Raw genomic sequence first — 24068 nt, forward strand, 5'->3', positions numbered from 1 at the left:
ACAGATGCATTAATTAGTAACAATAAAAATCAAAAGCATAGAAAAGTCGGCTATGATAAGCAAGGAGGAAGTGTGATGGAGTAGCACAGCGTGAAAATTTACTGGTTGTTGCCTCCACGGCGGCGGAAGGGAGAGAAGATGGCTCCGAAGAAGTTGACGAAGACGGCACGAAGGATAACCTTCAACCAACCATCGTTCTTGGCGTTGCTGAGAGTAACGGCATTAATGGACCGGGTCTGGCTCGGAGAACGAGAGGTGTCGTCCTTCTGAGCCGAGAGACGGTCGGTAGTGGTCTCCGTTGTAGCAGCGGGTTCTGCTGTGGACGGTTCGTTGGTCGACGCAGCTGGCTCTTTAGTTTCTGAACGTGGTTCATTCATATCAGCATCAGACTTCTTCGAGGTGGACAACGGTGCTTCCTTACTGGCTGATGGTTGAGTCTCGGGAGCAAGGGCGGCAGCCTTGTCCTCGCTAGTGCTGGGTTGAGATTCTTGCACAGACTTCGAGTCCTTGTCCTTGCGGGACGAAGCAGCCACTCCAACGGCAACCGCACCAGCAGCAACTGCCGCTGCAGCACCCGCACCGACCAGCTCTGCTGAGACACCATCCTTTCCATCTTGCTCAGGGACATCTTCCTTTGCGGGTTCGGGGGAGACAACTTCCTCAATTGTAGGTTTGGTGACAATTTCAGTGCTCTCTTCCTCAACAGCCGGTTTGGCAGGAGAAACCGGTACAGGTTCCTCCTTATCTGCCTCAGCAGGAGTTGTTGCTGCTGGCTCACTAGTAGGTTCCTCGGCTTGCGTAGCCAGAGTCTCTTCAGCTTCTACCTTGCTTACAACCTCGGCAGATCCAGTCTCTAGGGCCGTCTCTTCAGCAGCAGTTTCAACAGCCACGGGCTCAGCTGCAACTGTCTCCTCCTTGAATGGCTCAGTTACTTCTTCTGAAACTTGTCCTGCAACGTCCTTGGGCTGCTCCGCAATAGTTTCGGCTTGTGGCTCGGCCACAATTTGCTGCTCTACTGGCTTCTCCTCGTGGGACTGCAAGACAACGGGCTCAACTTCGTTCGAAGTGACTTGCTCAGAGGCGACAACCTCAGGAGGCTCGATCGTCTCCTTCTCGGCAGGCTTATCTGTAACTGGCTTCTCAGAAACAGGCTCCTTGACAGGCTCCTCAGTAGTGTCCTTTTTGACAGCTTCCTCGGTAGCGGGTGTTTCAATGGCGACAGCCTTCTCAGTTGATTCTGTGACAGGCTCTTCCACCACAGCCTCGGCAGCCGGCTTTTCAGCGAGGGATTCATCCACGGGCTTGGATTCGGTCGCCACAGGTTCCTCAGCAGTCGACAATTCACTTACAGGCTCAGCTTCCTTGGCGGGCTCTGGCACAGCAGGTTCTTGAACAGTAATCTCTTCGGTAGCAAGTTCCTTGACAGGCTCCACTGCGGTAGGCTTCTCCGGTTCAACTTCTTTAGCGGTTTCGGCTTCAACAGCTTGCTCCACAACGGGAGTCTCCTTGGCGGGCTCTTCCGGGGTCGCTTCCTCGGCAGCTGGCTTCGTCTCTTTGGGCTCTTCAATCACGGGTTCCTTAGTCTCTTGCTCGGTCACCTCAGCAGGCTTTTCTTCCTTTGTAGACTCTTCCGCCACATCTTCAGGGCCGGCCGTCTTAGCAGAAGGTTCCTCGACTGCCTCCTTCACTGTAGAAGTTTCAGTGGCGGGCACATCGGAGGCGGGTTCCTGTGTAGTTGGCTCCACCTTCGCCAAGTCCTTAGCAGACTCCTCCACGGGTGTTTCTCCGACGACCGGCTTCTCGAATTCAGGCTCAGTCTTTGCAGAATCCTGAGCGGGTTCCGTAGTTGTATTTTCGAGTTCAGCAGGAGACGCCTTCGCAGCCTCTTCGGTGGGCTTTTCTTCGGCTGATTGAGTAGCCTTCTCCAAAGCGGATTCGGCCTTTGTCTCTTCTACTGACTTTTCGTCGGCAGTTTCGAGTACCTTTTCTTCCTCAGCAGCCGGCTTAGAAATTTCCTCAGTGGGCTGTTCTGCTTCAGCCGTAACGACCTCTGGGATGGAGTCTTTCACTGTTTCTTCTGAAGCTGAGGCGTCGACAGACTTCTCCACTTGCGTCTCCTCCGCCACTGTCTCCTTCACTGGTTCCTCTGCTACCACGTCGACAGTTGTGGGCTTCTCGGCGGTTGACTCCTGGACAGCTGTTTCTGCGCCAGACTCTTTTGTGGGTTCACTAGGGTCAGCCTCAGTTGTAGCGGCTTCAGAAGCGCATTCTTGAGCAACAGGAGCATCAGCGGATGGGGCCTCTTTAGACTCCTCAGCTGGCACCTCCTTGACGGCTTCAGTAACAGTTTCCTCGGCAGACGGCTTATCCCGGGCGGTAGTGTCGGCGGTAACAGGCTTCTCAGCAGATGTCTCCCTAGGCTCTTCTGGTGCTGCCTCCTTAACTAACTCCTCGGCTGGTTCAGTTACAGCTGGCTCGGTGACTACTGATTCCTCAGCCTTTTCAGGTGTCGGCCCTTCCTTAACTGGTTCCTCAACAACGGGGACTTCAGTAGATGTCTCCTTAGACTCTGTTTCATCCTTTACAGGCTCCTTCATGGGTTCTTCAGTAACGGCAGGTTCCTCAGCAGCAGGGGGTTCGGCAGTCGATGTCTCCTTGGGCTCTACCGGGGCTGCCTCCTCCTTAACGGCCTCCTTAGGACGTTCCTCAGATACAGCGGGCTCGGTGACTACTAGCTCCTCTGCCTTTGAGGGAGTCAACTCTTCCTTGCCTGGTTCGTCAACAACAGGAGTTTCAACAGTGGATGTCTCCTTAGACTCTGCTTCCTTAGCAGACTTCTTGGCTGGTTCTTCAGCAACGGCCGCCTCAGCTACTGGTGTTTCAGTGACAGGCTGTTCTTCCGACTTTTTGGGAGTTGGCTCTTCCTTGGCCGGCCCTTCAGTACTAGACGTCTCCTTGGGTACTCCCGGTGCTGTCTCCTCTTGGACCGGAGCCTTAACCGATTCGTCAACTTTCTCGGTAGCGGGTTCATCCTTCAGGTCTTCGGCAGTTGCCTGTTCCTTAACAGGCTCTTCAGCAACCGTTGACTCAGTAGCCGGCTGTTCGGTGGTAGCCGTCTTTTTAGGCTCATCCGGTGCCGTTTCCTCCTTAACAGACCCCTCAACTAGTTCTTCAGCAACGGCCGACTCTAAGACCGGCTCTTCAGTGGCAGGAGCTTCCTTCAGCACTTCAGGGGTTGACTTTTTCTCAGAGGGTACCTCAGAAACAACATCCGCCTGTTTTGTCTCCGCTGACTCCTTCACGGGGTCTTCGGTCGCCGGCTTCTCTGTAGTGGTTTCAGCTGGAGCTGACTCGGTGACGGCAGGCTTCTCGGGGCTCGATTCTTGGGCGGAGGCTTCCTCAGTGACGACTCCAGGAGTAGATTTCTCGGCAACAGGCTCTTCAATTTTCGCTGTTACTTCTTCGGCGGCCGCTGGCGGCTGGGATCCCTCTGGTTGCTTCTCGACCTCGACCTTGGCATCACCATTCACAACCGGAGCCTTATCCTCGTCGGTAGACGTAGATGGAACCTCTTCGGCTTTCTTCTCAATGTCTTCCTTCTCGACTACAGGCTGAGATTCAACCGCTTTCTCTTCGGGTTTCTCGACCACCGGCTCCGACTTTTCCTCAGCCACAGGTTCATCCTTGCTCTCGGAGGTCTGCGTAGCGGGACTGGTTCCATTGACTTCCGGCTCCTTAGTGCCATTAGAAATGTTCTCTTTCGGCTCTACCTTTGCGTTAGTCTGCACAGATTCCTCAGGGGTTTGTTCCGTCTTCTGATCCTCCGCAAGAGACTCATCAGCGACAGGGTCATCACGTTTTGCAACTCCGTTGACACCATTCTGCTTGTGAACGCCATTTGTTACCGGCTCAGCCTTTGTTGTAGCGTCCGTCTCGGATGCCTTCGTAGTCTCCTCCGCCTTATGACTGTCGCCATTTTGGACGGGAGTCTCGTGCTCCGCAGCAGGCTTGACGATAAGATAATTATTGACAAGCCCCTCGGTTCCGGGAGCTAGGATGACGAGGCATTGGTTAGTTGTGCCGTCGATTTCAGGGATCATTACGAAACAAACTTACCGTTCTTTACGGACTCATCGTGGAACCATGAGCCCGTGGCGCCTTCACGGAATCTGTACTGATATTGACCCGGAGTCAACTTGAAATCTTGGAAGAAAAGATACTCGGTCGAGTAGAGGCCCGGATCGAGTTCCGATTCCACCTCTATCGTTTTAACGTTCAACTCGACGGGTTTCCATTGAGGATCCGAGAAGGTACCGGCAACGAAGATGGTAGGGGTATCAGTCGGACGACGGATAGAGATGGTAACAGTCTCAGCAATGGGTTCAACCATTGTTATGATCGTCAAGGTCGTAACAGTCGTTAGGTATCAAAGAGCAGACCAAAGCGCAAGAGGGAGTTGGAATCAATATCAGAGAAGAAAAAAAATCAACTCAGGCAGCTTCGGCCTTTGAATATCAACAAAGGCAACGCAACGCAACTAGACAATATGATGAACAGGGATATCGAGTGGATCGACGGAATAATATACAAAAACAGATCAAGCGAACAAAAATAGAAGAGACCTCCCTGACAATGGATCGGGTAAGGTAATAGGGTTGCGAGAGGTAAGGGGAAGTGAAACGTTGGAGGGGCAATGGGGATGGGATTGGTCAAATAAGGATGTATGAGTTTGATTGATGGTCAAACAGAATACAATTGGGAAACGAGCAGAGAGATACGTATAAGTTGAGGAGAGGAAAGAGAGAGAGGAGAGAAAGAGAAAGGAGAAAAAAAAAAAGAAAAAGGAAAAAAAAAAAAAAAAAAAAAGAAAAGAAAAGAAAAAAGGAAACAGAAAAAAAAACAGAAGGGTCTCCACACCCGCAGGCTCAAGTGATGGAGGAGGGAGAAATCCGGACCAAGATGGTTAGTGAGGTCGACTGATCCATCGCCAGTGGAGGGACTGAACTCCGCTAGTGGCCGAATGGCCGTTAACTTAGGGATTAGTTTGGCGGGGCAGCGAAGCAGTTGTCACAGTGATACTCATTTCAGTCCCGCCTGCGACTTAATGTTTTGCTTCTTTTCCGATATATATCGATGTCGAGCAGTAGGAAAGACCGGTCCTAAGAGGTGGAGGAGATACATATCTATATCTACAGGTAACATTATAGTATGTACAGTAGAACCGATAAGGTGGTATTAGATGCTATAGATACCGTCAATGGAGTCAGAAATTGGAGATACTTAGGGTAGGGTAGCCAACTAACTAAGTAGATATACATATATACAATCACTCCTCCGGACGGTTCGCATAGAGGGGATGCATTATCTGCAGATCTTTTAAAGGCTGCGTGATCCCATCGCCTGTACGTCACTGGTTCCTCTCGGAAAATGCGGTGAGTGGGCGGCTGGCCCGGCACCAATCACGGGATCTCGGTCGCTTTCCATGTTGATATAGATACAGTACAGTACTAGTAAAGTAAAGATGTATATGCAGTGATATTCGGAATGTTGTGCACATTGGCCGACATCAGATCATCTCCCCGTCGGCTGATGAGGGAAATTTTCACAGAGCGACGAACAAATAGCAATTAAAATCTCTTCTCGACGGATCGCATAGAGGAGCAGATAGTGGAGAAGATGGATGGAGAAAATCGAACATTAGCGCAGTCATGGCACCATTACCCCTACTAGATCCGGTTTAGTGTAACTGGATAAAACTGAATCATATCATTGTGGACTCGGAAAGGATTTGGAAGATCCTCCCCCCTCCTCCAGCTAGATACGAAATGGTCCAATACTCAATATCTACCTATTCTTGTCTGCCTAGGTACTCATGTGCAAAGGGGCGATGCAGTCTAATTTACATCTGCAGCACTAATATCGGTTACTTTTTGCGATCACAATTTTCGGCTTCATCCATAAGACCTGCCGTTATTTCCTATCAAACTACTCTGGACTAGAAGAACCAGTAAGAATGAAGGTAATGGAAAGTATTCGCTCTTCCATAGTCAAATTATGTCATAGGAATTCCGGACATAACCTATATCGCAAATGCCATTGTTGTTCTTTTCTTTTCTTTCCCTCTCCCATCACTTGGGTGGTTCAGTGGAGCAGAGAACTCTTCCAGAGCCGTGGAACAATATATTCCTCGGTAATTATTCCCCTGTCGTGTAACAAACTACAACAAACTCGGCATAGGACATGTCTCTATGATATATGATATATAGCTTCACCATCTCCCAAACGCGGATGAAATATCCCGTGACCATACGGTGATGTGCGCAACCAATTCTGGCCATTGCAGCCCGACCAACTCTATTCTGATGCCAGTGAGAAGGATGCCAATGAACTTTATCCTCCTGCGTTGGACACTCGCTTGGGTTTAGTGCCAATGTGATCGTTCCCTCCTCCCAGGCTGTCGAAGTATAAACAATGCACTTTTCCTGCCTTCCGCCTCATCCTGGGCTCAAATTAGCATCTTGAATAAATGGGTTCAACTCTATTCTTTGAACCCCCGCTGCAGATCATGTCTTGTCGCAAAAAGAGCCATTCTCAATCCACGCTCTACGTGTAGGAGGTTTTCTAAAAAAAAAAAAAAAAAATATTCTCCCCTCTGGTGATTAAATATCCAAAAGTTTTTCCCATTATATCGACGGATACAATATTTAGTCACGGCCACGCAATGGCTACATGAGGCGGTTGAAACTACGTTTAGAGCTGTTGTCATCGAGATGTGAGACCAGAAGAAACAAGTCCAATGGCACTCTTCCTCAAATCCCAACCAGACAGAGCACCCTATGAAACCAAAGAGAGAAAGAAGAAGAAAAAATAAGTAATCATTATCAAGCAAAAGACACACGCAGGGAAGGAATAGGCAAGTTTAAGGTTCAATTTAGAAGCACACAAACGCTATATATAAGAACGCCAGATTAACTCTCACGAAACAATTGAACACTGAACAAAAACACCGATACGCTCATAATGCCCTTCTGTATGCTTGACACCATACCCTCGAGATAGTCATGGTAATCTAGGAAAAGAAAAGAGGAAAAAAGAATCTCGACATGTTGGGCCCAACCAGCGGCGCAAATCATGGAGCAGAAGCCATTCGCAGATCGTGGCGGTGCTGATGAAAAATCGCAAGGAGAGAGAGGGAGGGGTGGAGGGAGAGGGAGAGAAACAAGAATGAGATACATCCGAGGGGAAAAGGGTCCAGTGTCATTAGTATATCTCGAGATCTTCAAACTCCACCACCAAAGAATCTCCAGAGCCAGCCGTGGAGTCTCCCATAATCGGACCGTTCATCATCTCCCACATCGTATCATTGCGAGAAACGTTATTCGGGCGGCTCGCGTAGACCCCCACGTGGATAAATTTATCCTCCACGCCGTAGAAGAACCAGGTCACCTCACGCAGCTTTTTCCACGTGCTGCTCACTGCACCCGGGGTCATGGCATAGGGTACAGCGGAGGGGACCTGGTACCAGATCCAAAGGGAGTGGCCGATCCGTTCCAGCTTAATCCGCAGCGAATTCACGGCTGATGGTCCGCTATCGGGTAGACAGAGCGGTGAAAGACACCAATCGGCTCCATCCGCAGTTGCGCTGACCGACGATGCGTTCACGGTGCCCGAGCTAAACTCCATACCCGCCTTGACCCATTTGCAGGGCCGTGCGATCTGGGGGTATCCCGAACGACTGAAGTCCAATGGAACGCTTCCCGACGAGAAGGACTGTGGTGCGGCTCCCGCGAAAATCACCAGCCCCCCTTGATCCCATTCCATCTCCCAGTCGGCGCTAACCGTCACTTCTGCGATTACAAATGGGTTTCGCAGCGAAGTGAATACAATGGGCGCCGTGGATGTGTCACCATTTGGAGGTTTCCGCCAGAGATCGGTATTGGGACCAGCGGTGAGGGTAAAGTATTCCATGCATTGTGGAAGAGAAAATGAGGCTGGCAAATTCAACGCCGTGAACGACGAACTAGCCGGAGGCATATTGTTCTTTAAGAACCACCCGAACCCGTTGCTTTCACCAAGGGCAAAAATTCCTGGGGTTTCCTTGCTTTTTGGTATGAATGAATTTATTTCTGTTGCTCACTTTCCTCAGGGAACAAGAGAAAAAAGAAAAGAAAACAACGCTAAGTTCCTAGCTCTTCTTTCTTCCCCCTGATTCTCTAATGTCAGCTTCTGAGACGTCGACAAGTTGCATGCGCGGTTTCTGGGCTTCTCAGGAGCTCGAGCATAGAAAAACTGGATCCGAATGAACGTAAAAGAAGAAAGGAGAGGAAGAAAGAGAATATCGCCAAGTAAGGTGTGAGTGATGGCGGTATCCGATGCACCAAGGCCCAGAAGCAAGGAGTTCTGTCTTTCAAGAATCCAAGTCCAACCTGGCGCTTTTCAGGGCCCTAGTATGGATTGAGTAAGTCCCCCCAAGCGCACAGCCAGGAACGAGAATGGGTCAAGTCTAGACTGGGCGGCGCAACGCAAAATTAAAGCGAAGGCTTAGAAAAGAGGGGAGGGAAATCAAAATAAAAGACAAGATCCCTGGATGTCAATTGCGAAAGAAAGTGAGAAAAAATTAATAATAATGTTTAATGCCAGATATGGTGTTTCGATCGGAAAGCCACACATAGATCAGTCTCAAAGCAGAGGCGCCAATGAGGATAATAACCCAACCGGTTAAGCCACGGGTATAGGATAACAATGGCTGGCGGCATATAAGAAAGATCGGAACTCAAAGACAGGAACTATTCGTGACGATGGAGCCATGGGGGCGGATTTATAGAGTCGGGGCGACACTTTGCCCCCCTAATCAGGGCGGAAAAAAACAGCCAAGCAGTAAAATGAATGTCCAACGGGGATGAACCACTCTGCTGGAACGAGACCTGATTTCTCTGACGGTTCCGGCAAGCTGGACGTTCTTGAACCACCGTCATCGTAGGTTGGTTTCTTTTTCTTTTCTTTCTTCCTTCTATTTCCTTTTTTTTTTTATTCCCTTCTCCCGTTTCATTTAATTTTTTTTAACTTTGGTGCGTAAAAATTGTGATTTGATTTTTCCTGGTGAGATTTGCTTTTCAGGTCGGTTCTGCACAGATGGGCTGCAGACCAGTTCAAGGAGTGGCGGGTCAGATGCTGCATCATTGGGGGACAACAGTCCACGCAAGTGGTGAGTTGTGGGGGAAATGTTGGTCCAAAGCAGCTGAAACAGAGGGTAAAAGGAAAATAAATGGTCGAAATGCTCCAATACGTATTGGCCCGACGCTTGTGGCTAGTTCTGGGAACTCGGCAGAGAACACAGACGAGAGCTGAGAGGAAAATGGAGAATAGACGGAAGGTCAGCAGTGGATGAGAAATAAAGAGTACTTTAGTGCTGTTGCAATGGTGTTTATTTAGCTGCCCTGTTTGCCACTCCACCCACACACTGCACGAAAAGGCACTGCGCCATACTTAGTGCCTGGGAATGACGCATTGATGTCATATTTAAGTCTTCATTGTCCTTTTTCACTTGAAACCATTCAGCTACCTTTAGAAGACTCTGTCCTGGTGATGTCCATTTCTTCAACTCCCAGAATGCTCAGAGTGGGAGGGTACTGTCCTGGCTATCACGACATACATGGCACAGACCTATTCAGCCACCACTCTTACTCTCATGGCTTCCTGCATAAGATTGGTGATTGCCGGTCGGAATCCAAACAAAGTATCATTTAGCTTCTTCTTCTTCTTCTTCTTTTTGCAAATTACTGTTATAGATATATATCCCAATCTGGCCATTATCTGTGATTGACATAAGGGATGGAGCGAAGCAACCAAGACCCACTCCTATACATAGGCCGTAGTAAAACCGACATATATAGAGTGGAGGATCTACCTCAAGCACCCTTAACTTATCCTATCCAATGCATCTACTCCCTCAAATCTCCTAATCTTGCCCATTGACCCATGAATTGAACGTCTTTTGGGCGTATAACACAGACAATCAGCGATAGAATGCCAAATTCAAGGATGTCGATACAATGTGCTGCTTAAGACTCGTCTAGACCATGGATCCCTGGCATCATGCGAATGCGGGCACACTCCACTAAATGTGATCATGATGTGTTCCCTGACCACCATCCTGACAAAATTCCTGAAAGGCGATAGGCGCATAAAAAGGGATATCGTAATCTAAATATATGCCTCCCGGTTTTGCTATAACCTCCTTCAAGTTATCGATGTTGATTGACTCGAGCGGAGCGTGCTACAGACGACGAGACATGAATTAGACCAAAATGGGTAAACTCATCACCAAACGACCTACACCCTCACATTCAGTTATACTCATACCATTATCGCTTTATAGCGTTTTCCTGTTGACAATGCCTATTTAGTAATTACCTCATTGTCTATGGTCAGACAATACCCATCCTATCCGAGTTCTTCGTCCTCAGACACACATTGGCTGTTTGTCAAAACAATTTCAGGGAAAATATCTGCAGATAGACCTCAGTTAGTTCAATTATATGCAGGTCAATATGCTACGGCTTTTGCTTTTTTAGAAATTCTAATTAGGGCTGGAGTTCTCATATGATACATCCAACCGTTATTAAAAAGTTCAATAGCAAAACAAAGAACGGAATACATTTTCTTATAGAAGTAACTTTAGCTCGTTAAAAGCATTGCTTTATAATGCCCTTCTTCAATGTCTATAGGTTCTCTTTTCTTTTCTTTTCATTTCATTTTTTTGTCCCTCAGCTTTGTGGACAGGGCTGTGTCGGGCGCAAGCAGCCGACGGATTAGCAGTGTACGCAATGTTATGCCATCAGCTATTTGCTACGACTTTTGTCTCCGCCCCCAATTTCACTATAACTCTTGTGCTTCATTTGTGTATTTTAGTCACAGTCCCCATAATTCACAGTATCACTTATGGCTACAATATCAGCATCGTACTAACTAATCTTGAACCCTATACTTGTTATCGCGACTCATTACAATACGTGAACACAAATCGCCAACATTGCCCATCGTATATGGAGTAAGTATGTGAGAGCTACTATCTAATGAGAACGCAAAGCCTGTGGTTCCTCAACGCGTATTCGATAAATATACTAATGCTCATTTTCCAGTACGACCAGTTGCTTATTTACAAATCACCGCATTAGGTCCCATTTCAAGTATGTCTCGTCCGAGATAAGAGAAAAGACTCGAGAACTACTTCGCATTTACAACCTAATCACAACAATCCTGCAATACGGCCTAACAGCCCCATATAATATATCTAGCCTACTGCGACAACTTCCTCACCCAATCTACTCGACAATATTGAGCATTCTCCGTTACTATGCTCCACGGGAGTAGCCGATTCCCTATACCGAACCTTGCTACATTATTGGACAAACACATCCTTTGACTATGCCAGTTTCTTTGTTCCTTTCTACGACAAATATTTTAGTTCGACCGCAACTAATCACACAAAAGCGATCTTCTGCTGGTCTCGAATCTACATAGACTCCACTATCTCGGACCTGACTACCGCTTCAAGTCAAATTCTGAGCCTTACTGGATTCTACCTCTACTTTAGCCTATTTCATCTTCATATTCCGGGTTCCATATGGCAATATGTCGCGAGCACTTATCTTCCATTAACCTTCACGTATTGCGGATTACCGCATTATTCAAGCAACAGTCAAAGCCAGAATTCCCATTTCAATACCCAATCAAAGCACATAAAAGATATGGCAACCCCTCTGGTTGAACCTGTACTATGAACCACACTCGATAAATATACCTAGCAAAGCCATCGTTGACATCCTTCAACGTTTCTAATAGAAGAGCTCATAAAGTATTGCAGTATAAACTAAGACTGCACACGCGTTCCTATAATAACTAAATCCACTTTGACCGCATAAGAACCAGCCCTAGAAATTCATCTATATATTATTCCCAACTCAAGTCCACTCCCCAAAAGTCGACATACCTTTACTAGTAGATATAATGCCTGACCCCTAAGGCCCCAAATGCGTCATGCCCGCAATCATCCTTTAGTAGTGTCTTGGCACGCCCGATTCACCTCCAAACCCCAAAAAGGAATCCCCAAAGTAGATTCAATTAATATCAATCATAGTATCACCTTCAACTCCAAACCACATCCAACCTCCAAAAAACCAGAGGAAAAAAAAATGGTCTGCTCAAAATGCCAAAAGAAACTCAAATCCACCGAGCTAGCGACCCCAGGCGTCAAACGCAGAAGTGAGATGTACTATGGCTCGCCCTCATCGACCGGTGGCGGGGAGAGCAGTAAGTCTAAGTCCAAGCCCACGATAGGGAATACGGGTATTGGGAAGGTATGTCGAATGAATGTCGAATGAATGTCTATGTTCTTCCCTTTTTCTTGACTTGAGCTTTGCTTTAGGTGGTTTGGATATTGGGTATGGGGTTCTTTTTTGGCTGACGGTGTTTTGGTATAGAGTAAATTGTTGAGTTCGAAGGCGAAGAATCCTTATGCGGCTTATTCGTCTGCTTGTGAGTTATGCAAGACGAAGACGGAGCAGGGGAAGAAGTATTGTCAGCGGTGTGCTTATCAGAAGAATGGTTCGTTCTTACTTCGTGTCTGTCTTTTCATGCGAAGTGGGTTTTTGCTAATTGATGTCGACGGTAGCTTGTCCGATGTGTGGGAAGAGTATGGCTGGGAAGACTTCGAAGGATCAGCCTGTTGTGCAAGGACAGAAGTTTAATCTGAAGTAATGGAGTGGTACGTGGGTTAATGTGTTTGAGTTGGATTTCTTATATTCTTTTGTTGGGTGTCTTCAAGTTGTTTACATATGGTATGGGCTAGACTTAGTATCTTGCATGGCGTATTGGGTGTTGTGGAAGTTGCTTCCTATTCCAGAGCACGGTGAAGGATGAATGAATTGAGAATAACGATGTGATAAATTCAAAAGCTAGTTATACATGACATACTATAGTATATGCAATTCTAACCCATTTTTGGGCATAGGTACCTCCCACTGAAATGAAACGCTCAGTTCTATCAGTACTAGTACACTCCTTCCATATCCTAGCATAGGATCCAATAATTCTTGGATGGATTACCCCCGCTACCCCTGCATATCACTTAACCAAGTGTTTACCGTTCAGCCAACATGTTCTTGATGTTGCTGTAGTACTGTGGCAGTACGAATGGTGCAATCTCCTCCTTGGTCAGCCACTTGAAGTCCTGGAGATTCTGCGTATTGGCAGACAGGTCAGCCTGTCCAGCCATGATTCGGGCCTTCATGAAGAAAGTCTTCTCGCCTAGGTGCTCCGCTCCACTGGCCTTGTCGACCCTCGGGGATTTGAAGTTGTAGACGTGGTGGCCAACGGGATGGAAACCCACTATCCAGGTGTTCATGTTAACACCAGCGGATTGCGCAAGGGTACGTTCAGCGGCCTGTACGTTATAATAAGTCAGTAATCCACCCGCCACACTACAACTGAAATAGACCATCTGCAGTGCACTCACCAGTCGGAGAGTTTCTTCCTGTTCCACCTCAGAGCTGGGGAGCTTCCAGTATCCCTCCTTAGTCTGAACCAGAAGATAGAGTGTCCTCTGAAGAGCCCGGTTCAGGCTTCTCTGGTCATTTTTCTCGTCCGCCTCTGTTACCCGGGAAAATGGTCTTGGGATCTCCTCCTTCTTGCTTGTGTCTTGAGAGGTAGCATTGACTGTGGCCTCGGCATCCTGCACAAGCATTTCTACCTGGTGATCTGGTTCGGACTCGACTGCTCCGACAAGAAGTTCATCGTTCCATGCGTCCTTCGAGTACGCATTGTACTTGCCGATGTCACGCGCAGGAGTCTGGCGCTCCCGGATTTTACGCTTCCAGTCTTCGTCTGCTGGTGTTCCTCGCTTGAAGTAGAAATATTTGGTGAATGGAAGCGCCAACCGCTCGTTCAGTCGCTTCTGGTAGAAATAGTAGGCTTTCTCGAATTGTGAGAGGTCGCGGGTAATCTGAGGGGGACGAGATAGGGCCACGCCGGCATTGATGGTGTAGACGGGCTTCACAACGGGGAAGGTAGTTGTAGCGGCAGAGGAAAATTCTGAAGAAGGCTTTGCAGCGGCCGAAGCATAATTTCGGCGAACGAGTGTCTCTTGACAACTTCTGCACACTTTGGGGTCGGCAATCGAAGGCCCTGCATCGAGTCAGTGTGGCCGTTAATTAGCCATTGATACATCAGCGGAAGACGTACGCAAAACAGACGCTATGCGCCTAGCACCATTGGATCCTGACGACATGTCGCGGACTGTGTTTGCTGGATACTGACGTGCTTGTCAACAGTCCGACGCCGATATTGCGAGAAAAGTTGGCGGTCACCTGTCCGCTGAGAGAGCATCGGAAACACTAATCCCGGAGAGGTTAGGCTCTCAGGTGACCCGCCATTTTCTCTTCCCTTAAATTTTCTTTCCGCTGCTCCTTTTGCTTCCTTTCCCTCTTCACAGCACCTTTTCCTTATCGTCACTGTGTTAAGATACTCCACGACCAGTCGATCATTTACCGGTGCTCAGAGTGAGTACTTTATTTGCGGCTATTTCGCTAGCGGTACCTTCTTTAAACCCAAGGCGTACTGTTAGATAGATGCTGCGAACATCCCATTATCATTCTACGCTGCTTACTTGGGGTTTGCGACCTATTGTAGAGTACGGAGAGGGTTTATTCATCGTTTTGGCTGGAAGGTCTGCCTGTATCTCGTACGCTCTCGAAACCGAATAATATATCCCTACTAGCCTGTAGCCAATCAGGAAGTGCTGGGATGGACATATCCCTTGGATGTCATACGGCAGACTTTTTCCTCAGTGCCAAATACACGCAATTTGTTACCGTAGGCCTTCCAAAATTGCGCATCTTGCCGGGGAATCAATTCCCCATTGGCAACCTTCCGACTGACGTCGACGGAACTGCTGGATTTACGTGGTGTGAGGGTTATACCTTCAATGTGATGGTTAATCTCTTCAACTCCAAGCACATCGAATCGTGTGCCAAGCTTGTTAATCGACGTCTTTGACTCATTCTTTGTCAATTGCGACTTCTCTACGGTGCCTTTTGGATTTTCCTGAAGAGCCGGAATCGTAGCATACGAGCCAGTAGGATCCCGGTGCTCTTCCAATTCGGAGGCCGGCTCTGGACGCTGGGAGATGCCCCCGTCACGGAGCTGAGCAGAGAGCTTGATAAAGATTTGAGCCGTGAGCAAGCTGTCATAGCCTGCTTCGTGATCGATTTTCTGAGTGTTGTATTTGGAATGTTGATGGTGTATACCTGGCCAAACATCAGCCTAACGTAGTCAAGATGAGATGGTGCGCCGCACATATAGTCGGAATCTTTATTTGGAGTAGTTTATCGTTGATCTCGCTTAAAGAAGACTTCGGGATGATTGAGCCACAATCGTGTGTAGCCATGTATTTTGTGTCCATAAGAACCGGAAACATTTCGTGAGCCATTGCTTGAAAATCTTCCACCTTACCCGGAAGTGGCCCAAAAAAGCAGCGATAGAGGTACAATAAGTCCGTAAAAAGGTTGTGCCCTACCAGCACAGGTCTATGGTCTTTCAAGCGCTGTTTCAACTTGTTGGAAAAATCCTTCAGTGAGGTCTGTGGTTCCACAGCTGTCGAGCTGTCCATGATCCCCACGAAACTAAAGGGGTCAAGGGGTGTGAGATCACCACCAGCTAATGCTTCCACAACCCATCTGAACCCAGTCTGCTTCCAAATTCGCTCTTGTACTCGTGCCATTCTCTGCTCTCGAATAGCCTTCTCGCGTTCCTCGTCATAATCAATGACTTGGATGAAAGCGGGCTTGCTGATAGTCACTAGAGCCGGATATTCGACTTCTATCAGCTGATGGACAAGTCTCTTTTGAAAGTTGTTCAAAGCTGAGGGCAAGCCGGACACTTGATATACGGTTCGGCGAGGTGGGGGTATGTTAAGGTACGACTCGCGAGCCTAAACGATGATTAATTCGGATATAAGTAATACGATCATAGACAAATTACCTCACCACGCGCAAGCCAGTCATTAACCAGGTGTCGAATTGCCTTAAGGAACGCTAGAGAGTCATGTTCTGTCTCCTTAACGTCAATCACCTTGCGTACAGAGGTACGTTCATACTTCTCAGCAGCCCGGGCCATGGCTATTGCTTCTTCTTCCCGTGACAGATAGTGAATTCCATTCTTATAAACGGAGTGTATGCAGAATTTATTCTCCAAGAGAAACTCAACAGCTTTGACAACCATTTAGCCCCATCATCTCGCAGGGACAAAGCTTGGGCGCATACCAGAGCTTTGGAAGCATAAATCTCTTCCCACATCTAACCTACGGTCAATAATCGGGCTGAGATATAGGTTATAGGGCTTCAGGATGTATGTCCCTGCAGTTATGAAGGTCAATAACTTCAAAACAATCATCGAGGGTGACCATATCTCACCCGTCTCAGTATCCTCGTGACAGATTGTCAGTCCGATTTGCACTATTCCATACTTGTTGGCGGATGCTTTAACTTCTTCGTAACGTTCTTGCAGGGTAGACTTTCCACTGTTGGGACCAGCTGAAGGGCATGCAATTCCAGAAAACTCAAAATCGATAGAAACGAAACTGCAAGTGGCTATATCATCCAGGATCCTGGGAAGGAAAAAAGGGAAGGTTTTGGGTGTAATATCCATCTCTTCTTATCGCAACAGTAGACGTATAGACGCGGGAATCGAGCCAGGTTAGCCAAGCTGGGATCAGTATAAAGATTGATATTCCAAGAGGAGGTATAGCAATTGCATATGACCACATCGATACAACATCCCGGATTGAATCTATCATGTGGGGTGAGCCATAGTTCCTCGTATGGTGAATCTCAAACGGTTTCCCAATAACGTTATATTATACCCTTTCCTTGTAAATATATATATATATATATATTTTCCGAGCAGTATTATGTGAGTATGATCAGATAGTTAATTCAATTAGGCCTCACTGTAAGAGACATGTTGAATCCCGATCGTTGCAAGTCGGCGCGTAGATCCACCGTCCCGTGACATCAGACCCCAGATTCGGCCACAGCAGATTGAGCCGAGGGAAAAGGAACCCCGACCTGCAACCCGTGTGTCAACTGTCACATCCTCCAACTAATTGCTCCCCAACCACCTCCGAGATACAATTGAACGTGAATTGTGCTTACATATCCTTCACTGCATATATTGTATTAACCACGCGAACCACAATTTCTCCACATTAAACATCCGTCGCATCCTCCGCTGGAGGTGAAACAATGGCCGCCGACGATTCCATGTCCGCTTCTCAGTCGCAACTCTCGTCCTCCACATCGACCCTTTCGCCTTCCAAAATTTGCTCGAAAACCTACAAGAAAGCCTCCCAACTCTTTTTAACTCGTCGGCTGCAAGAAACTCTAGCAACTCTCGAACCCATCATCACAGCCAGCCAGCCAAATGACGAACAATATGCCAACGGCGAGTCACTACCGCCAATTGCTATGGCTCAGGCTACGTGGAGGATAAAAGCGTGGAACCTATACATCACACTGCTCAGCGCAATAGTCGATCTGGGGCCCGAGGAAGGAAAAGCAACGTTCGGTCAGAAAGAGTGGAAGGCTATCTCCACCAAAGTGCGCGAAGGCGAGATCTGGGAGACAGTTGTTCAGACGGGTTACAAAGGCCGGGAGGGCTCAGTGGATGCCGAGGTCGTATATAATCTGTCAGTGACTATGAGCATGGTTTACTTTTGATTCCTTTTGACTGACTAAGGGCAGAGCAACTTTGTTATTGAATCATTCTCCTTCCCAGAAACTCAACCAGCAGCGACTCGAGACCTACCTTTCATCATATGGTCAACCAAATCTGGATATAGCTGAGCATCTACAGAACTTCCCAAGTCGACAATCCAAGGCCAGAGTCAACGGCGGGACCGACACACCTAAAGATTTGGCCGCTCGGGTAAGGATCATCGAACTTTTCACCCTTCATGTTCTTCCTAGGAACGAAGAGTGGGACTATGCGAGCGAGTTCATCAACCTGAGTGAGGTCCTCGATGAAGAACGGAAAGAAATGTTCTTACAAACCCTCGATGGACTCAAGGAAGAGAAAGAGCAAGGCGAACTGCGCGCTGCGGCACTCCAACGGGAGAAGGATGCCGAGCTAGAGAGACAGATGCGTGAAGCAGAACGTCAAAAGAAAGAGGAAGAGGCCGCTGCGGCTGAGAGCTCGAAGAAGGGACATGCCCGTGACAACAGTGAGGTGGATTATGGTATTGAGAAAGCTAACCTGAACCGGAACGGAAGTATCAAAGGCAGAAAGGGCGAGAAACAGTCCGGTAGCAAGGTCAGCACATCGTCCAACCGAACTGCCTTCTCGCCGACCCGTTCAAAAAATATTAAGAGACCAGAAAAGCCTGTATCTCGACCCGGGCAAACGCGCGCGCTAGCAAACGTACTGCGCAACATTTTGCGGTATATCACTAAGACTATCGCCGGCAACCCACTATCGTTCGCTCGGACATTGTTATTCCTGCTAGGGCTTTTGGTGGCACTAAGCAGACAAGGCGTTCGGGAACGCCTTCAGAGAATAACGGGAGCTGGATGGCAGAAAGTCAGAGGAACCCTCGGAATGGGCGTGAAAGTGAGTTATATTTAGATGTATATTCTTTGTCTCTTCGACACTCCATGGCCGATACATCCCTGTTAAATTGAGAGTTGAAAACCACGTTCGTGCGTCGGGTGATTCCTCGAACTGGGCTTGCAGGCCGATATGTTGTTATGTAGGATTGTTTCTTCTCCTTTGTAAATTTACCAACAAGAGTTACATGCGATTCGGATTCGGAACAGATCTTTCAGCCCTTAGTCACGATATCAAAACAAGAACATCGAGAATACCTACTATGCCTATGTGAACAATCTAGAGAATGTAAAATAGCATACTATGGCCTCTACACAATCATCATTTGCATCATCATATATGCGTCCAACAACAACAACTCGCACCTTTCACTTCGACTCCACCATCCCATCATTCGTTATTTCATCCCTACCAGAACCACCCTCACCACCCTCAAGATCCCCCTTCTCATTCACCCTAGCACACCACCTCCGAAACCAATGCACAAAGAAATGCGCAATACAGATCTGCTCCGTGGTATACAACAAAACCGGCACCGACGTCTTCGCCTTGATATACAAATCAACAGGCGCCCACATAGCATACAACAACGGGATCCCCAACGCTGTACTCTTCGCCGGCCCACAAAAACACACAGCAATAGTCTCCTCCGGCGGAATCGGCATAACAGCGAACCTCCAAGAGCGGAGAAAATCCGGCGGACGACAGAGATAAAAGCACACAACCGTAAGAAAAACATACAAAGCAACGTTAAAGCCAGCGACGAAAACAATACTCCAAGCCGAAAGAGTCTGCAACGCCCCCGTTGCGAAACAGGAGGAGAAAGTCGACCTAACGAGCGCAAGTTAGAGTGTTTCAGCGGAGGTAGAAGGAACCGATAAGGCGTTTTACTGCATGGACCATTCAATTGCGGGGATGAACAAACTCACCAGACTAATAGTAACAAACATACTGTTCCGATCTTCGGAATGTGGTATTTCTGCAGGACTCTCGCTGTTTGGTCTGGCCATGTCCAGCGTACCAATTGGCCTACTACGAGGGGGAGGAGCACGCTGAGGCCTAATTGCTTGAACACACCCCTGTACATGTCCGATAGGTCCCCGCCGCCGTCCCTCCAGGGCTCGAATTCAGCCGTATCCGGTAAAAGAGTGACGGTCCAAGCGGCTGTGATGAACGGGCCGAGAAAATTCGCAATCAGTACCTCCACCAGTGCTGCTGCGTCGTCGCCCCCGGCTGCCCTTGTCATCACCACGTTCGAGGCGATGGTGGTCGGGATGCAGGCCGTGAGGATGTAACCTGCCAGCACGGCCCGGTCGATATGGCCGTGCGGATCACCGGCGAGAATGGCGTGGACCACGGCCAGAACGACAGCTGGGATGAAGAGAAACGAGATAACCTGGACGAGGAGGTGAAGACGCCAGTTTAGGAAGTGAAGAAGGAGTTTCTGGCGCGGGATACTTAGTCCTGATATGAGGAAGATGAGCGCCATTGCGCCGTAGAGAATGCTATACTCCGACCGGATTATGCCGCCGTGTTTGGCTACGTTCGGGAAGTAGTAGGCTAGGACGCAGACGACGCCGATCCCGATGAGAAGCCATTGGTGCAGGATGAATAGGAGGGTTGTCTTCGTGGCCTGCTTCAAGCAGGCCGTGTTTGAGTGGTTATGCTTTGCCGTCTCATGTTCAGTTGCGCATTGGCTCATGCTTCAGATAAGGCATGCAAGAAGAGAGGAAGGTTTAGATGCTGGGGGCAAGGGTTCATATTACTGTAGATATCTGGGCTTATGTTGAACGTCTGAGGAAAGATAGATTGACCTTTATCATGGCGTTCGGCCCTTTCATACAGGCATGTTGGAGTGCAGATCATTTCAAAATCGGATCAAATCCGACTTTTTTTGATAGACAATCTCGATTGCGAATCAGAACTATACCGAAAAGCGCTAAGTCCGGATCACTTGACATCAAGACTCCTCAAGCTCGAAGTGTCCGGTAGTTCGATTTGGCTATTTGTTCAACCTATGTAACTATATTTTGCGCTCAGTTCGATGCCGATAGCAATATAAAGCGCACCCAATTGTGGCCCTGTGGGATTGAAAAAGAAACGCGGGTCATGCCACTGCTTAGGTTCCATACTATTTCTACCATCCTATATTATCCTGAGCTGGATCTCACCTGGCACACTTGGGAGCCCTTCTCGGTTACCGACCCATGCAGCGAAGAAGCATCGTATATCAGATAATCGGAGGACTGCAGGGGTTGTCAAAAGTATACACGGAGAATGATAGTGCTCCGTTCGAGCATGGTCTAAATTATTTTCATTCATCATGAATGGAGATGTGAGATTTGAGGAACATCAGAGAATCATATGCTATGGTTTCTAGCTTTCATGTGAATGTTATATAATTTCAGTCAAGCCTGAAACGTGATATTCTTGGGTCTGTAGATCTATTGAGCAGGTAAAGTCGATATAAGGGATAAATGCTCGGGAGGCGTGGATAAACGGTAAACCGCTATAGGGCTGAAGAAACAAATCTCCTTGTCGCCGTTTAGCTATGATTCCGAGCATAAACGAGATGAAAGTTATAGGCAATCTTATCTTTGACTGATCCCTGAGCTTTGAGGAGGGGGGGAAGTGAAAAGGTAAAATAGCTACTACTACCCCTCCTGATCGACTTACTAAGTGGGTGACGACGGAAATGCCATGGTGGTGCGTGGCTCTTCAGGGGATGGTTGAGACAGTGAATAATTGTAGCGGCTATGGACGGCACTTGATAAGAACACGCAAGGGAATGCCTAAGGCGCACGGGACGCTTAGCCTACAGGACTTTACAATTGTTCCTGCCTGAAAGCAGGAGCGCCATCGGATAAGACTAAGAAGGCAAAAGCCTCGGCTGAACGACCTCCTGGTCTTGGCCCGACATCTCCCGTGACACTCCCACCTACAGGTTTAGTCAGAGTACTCCAACCCCAAGGTATGAATCACAAGCTGAATGGACCCAAAGACAAGTCAATTTGACCAGCCCAGGTGACGACGATGCGCAACCACCAGTGGTCAGAACTCTCTGCTGAAGCATGTGAACCTGGAGCAGTACCCGCATTGTTATTGGTGCAGAGTGATGAGGTCACACTCTGGGGAACCGCCCTGGGCTTGACAGTAGAGGCGCTTTTTGGTTCGGCGTGAATGATGGAGTGCTGATTATCCGATGCCTCGGGAAGAGCTAGTACTAGGAAGTAGTAAGTAGTAGTATGGATGGGAAACGGGTACTATGGCTTGGGCTGTGTAGGGCATGAAATAGGGGACATGGAACGCATATAAAGTCGCCCATGAGGGGTCTATAGTTTTCCTTCTCCTCTCAATAAATATCCTAGTTGCTTGGATTCTCTTCTTTTCCGCGAGTCATTGGTTGTTATTCGGTTGGAACGCGGCGTCTCTTCCGCTCGTCCAGAGAGCTTTCCTCCGCTTCCCCGTCAGAGCTTCTCCACGGCCGGTTCAACTGTAACAAGAAGTCTAAAAAACAAAGCCGCCACTTGACCCGAGCCCGTCTAATGATCCCCATTCCCGAAAATTATCTATTATTATTTCTAAATCCTTTAACCCCAGAGGGGCCCCTTTCCTTATCCACCGATTTAAATACCCTGCGTCACTTGTACCGAGGGACGTAGAAGCTATACTTCCGTATCTCCCCGTACTTAGGGCACCCTGTGAAGGTCCGATATCGTCACTATTCTTTTCCTTAATTAAGAAAAGAGTCATTCCTTGCGCTCGATTACCGATTGACTCATTTTTTCTTCGACTTTTCTTTATCTTCACTTCATATCCCTTTCGCGTGCCATTGTTCCTACCCATCCTGTCGCACCGACCCCGGCAACATATACCCTCAATTGAAAGGGCGTCGCACATCAATTGACTGTATACCAACTCGGTGATCGAATAAACACAACCGCTCACCATGTCGGCGAAGAGTGCGCAAGGCGGGAATGGCAATGGCAATGGCAGGAAGCCACCTTCGGCGGCTGTGAACTTGATCGGTTGGGACTACCTTTGGCAACTTGGCAGTCACACGTGCTAACCTGTAAAAACAGCCGGTGGTGGTGCTGGAATGATGGAGGCGCTCGTATGCCATCCTTTAGGTATGGGACGATTCAATTCAATGTATCTCGAGAGATAATGGCTCACTGTCATGGTTAGATACCGTCAAAGTCCGGATGCAGCTTTCACGGCGCGCCAGAGCCCCGGGTGTAAGTTTGCGACTTCCTCGATATGGTAAATATACCCCAGCTAATAGCCTTCTTTTTGTGTTACAGGTAAAACCTCGTGGGTTTGTTGCCACTGGTGCTGAGATTGTGAAGAAGGAGACCGCGTTGGGTCTCTACAAAGGTCTAGGAGCTGTTCTGGGAGGTATCATTCCGAAGATGGCTATCCGTTTCACCTCCTATGAGTGGTACAAGCAATTGCTTGCGGATAAGGAGACAGGGCATGTCACAAGCAAAGCAACTTTCCTTGGTAGGCCCTTCGCATATAACCTTGTGTCAAATCGCCGGGAATACTAACAAGGTCCATTTAAATAGCTGGTCTATCTGCTGGTGTGACTGAAGCCGTGGCGGTAGTGAACCCTATGGAAGTCATCAAGATTCGTCTGCAAGCGCAGCATCACAGCTTGGCCGATCCCCTCGATACCCCCAAATACCGCAGCGCCCCACATGCACTTTTCACCGTGATTAAGGAAGAAGGGTTCGGCGCTCTCTATCGTGGTGTCTCACTGACAGCCCTCCGACAAGGAACAAACCAGGCCGCCAACTTCACGGCATACACCGAGTTGAAGGCTGCACTCCAGAGATGGCAGCCCGAATACAGCAACTCACAGCTCCCATCATATCAGACAACCGTGATCGGATTGATCTCCGGTGCTGTGGGTCCCTTCTCCAACGCCCCCATTGATACAATCAAGACCAGACTCCAGAAGACCCGCGCTGAGCCCGGTCAGTCAGCCGTGGCTCGTATCATGGCCATCGCCAAGGACATGTTCAAGGAAGAGGGGGCACGTGCTTTCTACAAGGGTATCACACCCCGTGTGATGAGAGTGGCCCCTGGTCAGGCCGTCACCTTCACCGTGTACGAGTTCCTCAAGGGCAAGCTGGAGCAGTCCAAGTGGAGCTTCGTGGGAGGCAACTATGAGGAGTAGAATTGACACCCGTGGAAGGATTGACCGCTGCGTGTTCTCGAAAGCATTTGATACCATGAGCATGGTGGCGTTTTCGATTGCAATGCATCATCAGTACATATTCTTGTCGTTATCTCTTGGGCTTCTTGATGGCCGTTCAGATCTGATCTATAGCGTGGACTGTACATAGCTCTTTTCTTTCTCTTTTTCTTTACTTCTTCTGTTTGTTTCATAGTTATACCTTTTC

General features: G+C 48.3%; 7 protein-coding genes across 7 annotated transcripts; 3 read left to right on the forward strand and 4 right to left on the reverse strand.

The window, feature by feature from the left end:
• Positions 1-98: 98 nt before the first annotated feature.
• BDW43DRAFT_319408 (PT repeat family protein) lies at positions 99-4832 on the reverse strand (the record flags this gene model as incomplete). The annotated part of the gene is made up of 19 exons (XM_032048909.1): positions 4117-4832; positions 2799-4051; positions 2702-2765; positions 2449-2671; positions 2280-2415; positions 2097-2240; positions 1776-2048; positions 1713-1745; positions 1482-1682; positions 1350-1445; positions 1071-1301; positions 945-1034; positions 732-914; positions 546-698; positions 495-512; positions 422-458; positions 325-358; positions 191-240; positions 99-142 (listed from the first exon to the last, which is right to left on the reverse strand). Exons 1-19 carry the CDS (start codon positions 4388-4390, stop codon positions 99-101), a joined length of 3537 nt encoding a protein of 1178 aa, XP_031906003.1. The 5' UTR covers positions 4391-4832.
• A 2181-nt stretch (positions 4833-7013) lies between these two features.
• On the reverse strand, positions 7014-8583 carry BDW43DRAFT_74578 (uncharacterized protein). Its single transcript, XM_032050462.1, has one exon. It carries the CDS (start codon positions 8032-8034, stop codon positions 7261-7263), a length of 774 nt encoding a protein of 257 aa, XP_031906004.1. The 5' UTR covers positions 8035-8583; the 3' UTR covers positions 7014-7260.
• A 3551-nt stretch (positions 8584-12134) lies between these two features.
• BDW43DRAFT_260783 (cysteine-rich PDZ-binding protein) lies at positions 12135-12970 on the forward strand. The gene is made up of 3 exons (XM_032040239.1): positions 12135-12359; positions 12483-12606; positions 12674-12970. Exons 1-3 carry the CDS (start codon positions 12195-12197, stop codon positions 12757-12759), a joined length of 375 nt encoding a protein of 124 aa, XP_031906005.1. The 5' UTR covers positions 12135-12194; the 3' UTR covers positions 12760-12970.
• Positions 12971-13141: 171 nt separating this feature from the next.
• Positions 13142-16704, reverse strand: BDW43DRAFT_296495 (ribonuclease H-like domain-containing protein; the record flags this gene model as incomplete). Its single annotated transcript, XM_032044226.1, has 9 exons — positions 13142-13444; positions 13517-14184; positions 14859-15033; positions 15077-15102; positions 15177-15305; positions 15355-15988; positions 16039-16265; positions 16320-16412; positions 16470-16704. The coding sequence occupies 9 exons, from the start codon at positions 16702-16704 to the stop codon at positions 13142-13144; spliced, it is 2490 nt and encodes an 829-aa protein (XP_031906006.1).
• A 439-nt stretch (positions 16705-17143) lies between these two features.
• pex26 lies at positions 17144-18821 on the forward strand. Its single transcript, XM_032050463.1, has 2 exons — positions 17144-17743; positions 17799-18821. Exons 1-2 carry the CDS (start codon positions 17301-17303, stop codon positions 18676-18678), a joined length of 1323 nt encoding a protein of 440 aa, XP_031906007.1. The 5' UTR covers positions 17144-17300; the 3' UTR covers positions 18679-18821.
• Positions 18822-18885: 64 nt separating this feature from the next.
• BDW43DRAFT_296497 (uncharacterized protein) lies at positions 18886-20362 on the reverse strand (the record flags this gene model as incomplete). The annotated part of the gene is made up of 3 exons (XM_032044227.1): positions 18886-18926; positions 19073-19491; positions 19590-20362. The coding sequence occupies 3 exons, from the start codon at positions 20360-20362 to the stop codon at positions 18886-18888; spliced, it is 1233 nt and encodes a 410-aa protein (XP_031906008.1).
• A 1617-nt stretch (positions 20363-21979) lies between these two features.
• BDW43DRAFT_74655 (putative succinate:fumarate antiporter (Acr1)) lies at positions 21980-23962 on the forward strand. Its single transcript, XM_032050464.1, has 5 exons — positions 21980-22688; positions 22743-22790; positions 22849-22898; positions 22965-23163; positions 23229-23962. Exons 1-5 carry the CDS (start codon positions 22610-22612, stop codon positions 23840-23842), a joined length of 990 nt encoding a protein of 329 aa, XP_031906009.1. The 5' UTR covers positions 21980-22609; the 3' UTR covers positions 23843-23962.
• The last annotated feature ends 106 nt before the right edge of the window (positions 23963-24068 follow it).

The sequence above is a fragment of the Aspergillus alliaceus genome, assembly GCF_009176365.1.
Source record: "Aspergillus alliaceus strain CBS 536.65 unplaced genomic scaffold BDW43scaffold_2, whole genome shotgun sequence".
Lineage (NCBI taxonomy): Eukaryota > Fungi > Ascomycota > Eurotiomycetes > Eurotiales > Aspergillaceae > Aspergillus > Aspergillus alliaceus.

What these genes read in the sequence shown, in the direction of transcription:
- BDW43DRAFT_74578 (XM_032050462.1), bottom strand. Translation starts at nt 8,034, where the DNA reads ATGCCTCCGGCTAGTTCGTCGTTCACGGCGTTGAATTTGCCAGCCTCA.
- pex26 (XM_032050463.1), top strand. Translation starts at nt 17,301, where the DNA reads ATGGCCGCCGACGATTCCATGTCCGCTTCTCAGTCGCAACTCTCGTCC. An exon ending in GCCGAGGTCGTATATAATCT is followed by an intron (nt 17,744 to 17,798) that starts GTCAGTGACTAT and finishes GACTAAGGGCAG; the next exon opens with AGCAACTTTGTTATTGAATC.
- BDW43DRAFT_260783 (XM_032040239.1), top strand. Translation starts at nt 12,195, where the DNA reads ATGGTCTGCTCAAAATGCCAAAAGAAACTCAAATCCACCGAGCTAGCG. An exon ending in GGAATACGGGTATTGGGAAG is followed by an intron (nt 12,360 to 12,482) that starts GTATGTCGAATG and finishes GTTTTGGTATAG; the next exon opens with AGTAAATTGTTGAGTTCGAA. An exon ending in GTGTGCTTATCAGAAGAATG is followed by an intron (nt 12,607 to 12,673) that starts GTTCGTTCTTAC and finishes TGTCGACGGTAG; the next exon opens with CTTGTCCGATGTGTGGGAAG.
- BDW43DRAFT_74655 (XM_032050464.1), top strand. Translation starts at nt 22,610, where the DNA reads ATGTCGGCGAAGAGTGCGCAAGGCGGGAATGGCAATGGCAATGGCAGG. An exon ending in GGCGGCTGTGAACTTGATCG is followed by an intron (nt 22,689 to 22,742) that starts GTTGGGACTACC and finishes CTGTAAAAACAG; the next exon opens with CCGGTGGTGGTGCTGGAATG. An exon ending in GCTCGTATGCCATCCTTTAG is followed by an intron (nt 22,791 to 22,848) that starts GTATGGGACGAT and finishes TGTCATGGTTAG; the next exon opens with ATACCGTCAAAGTCCGGATG.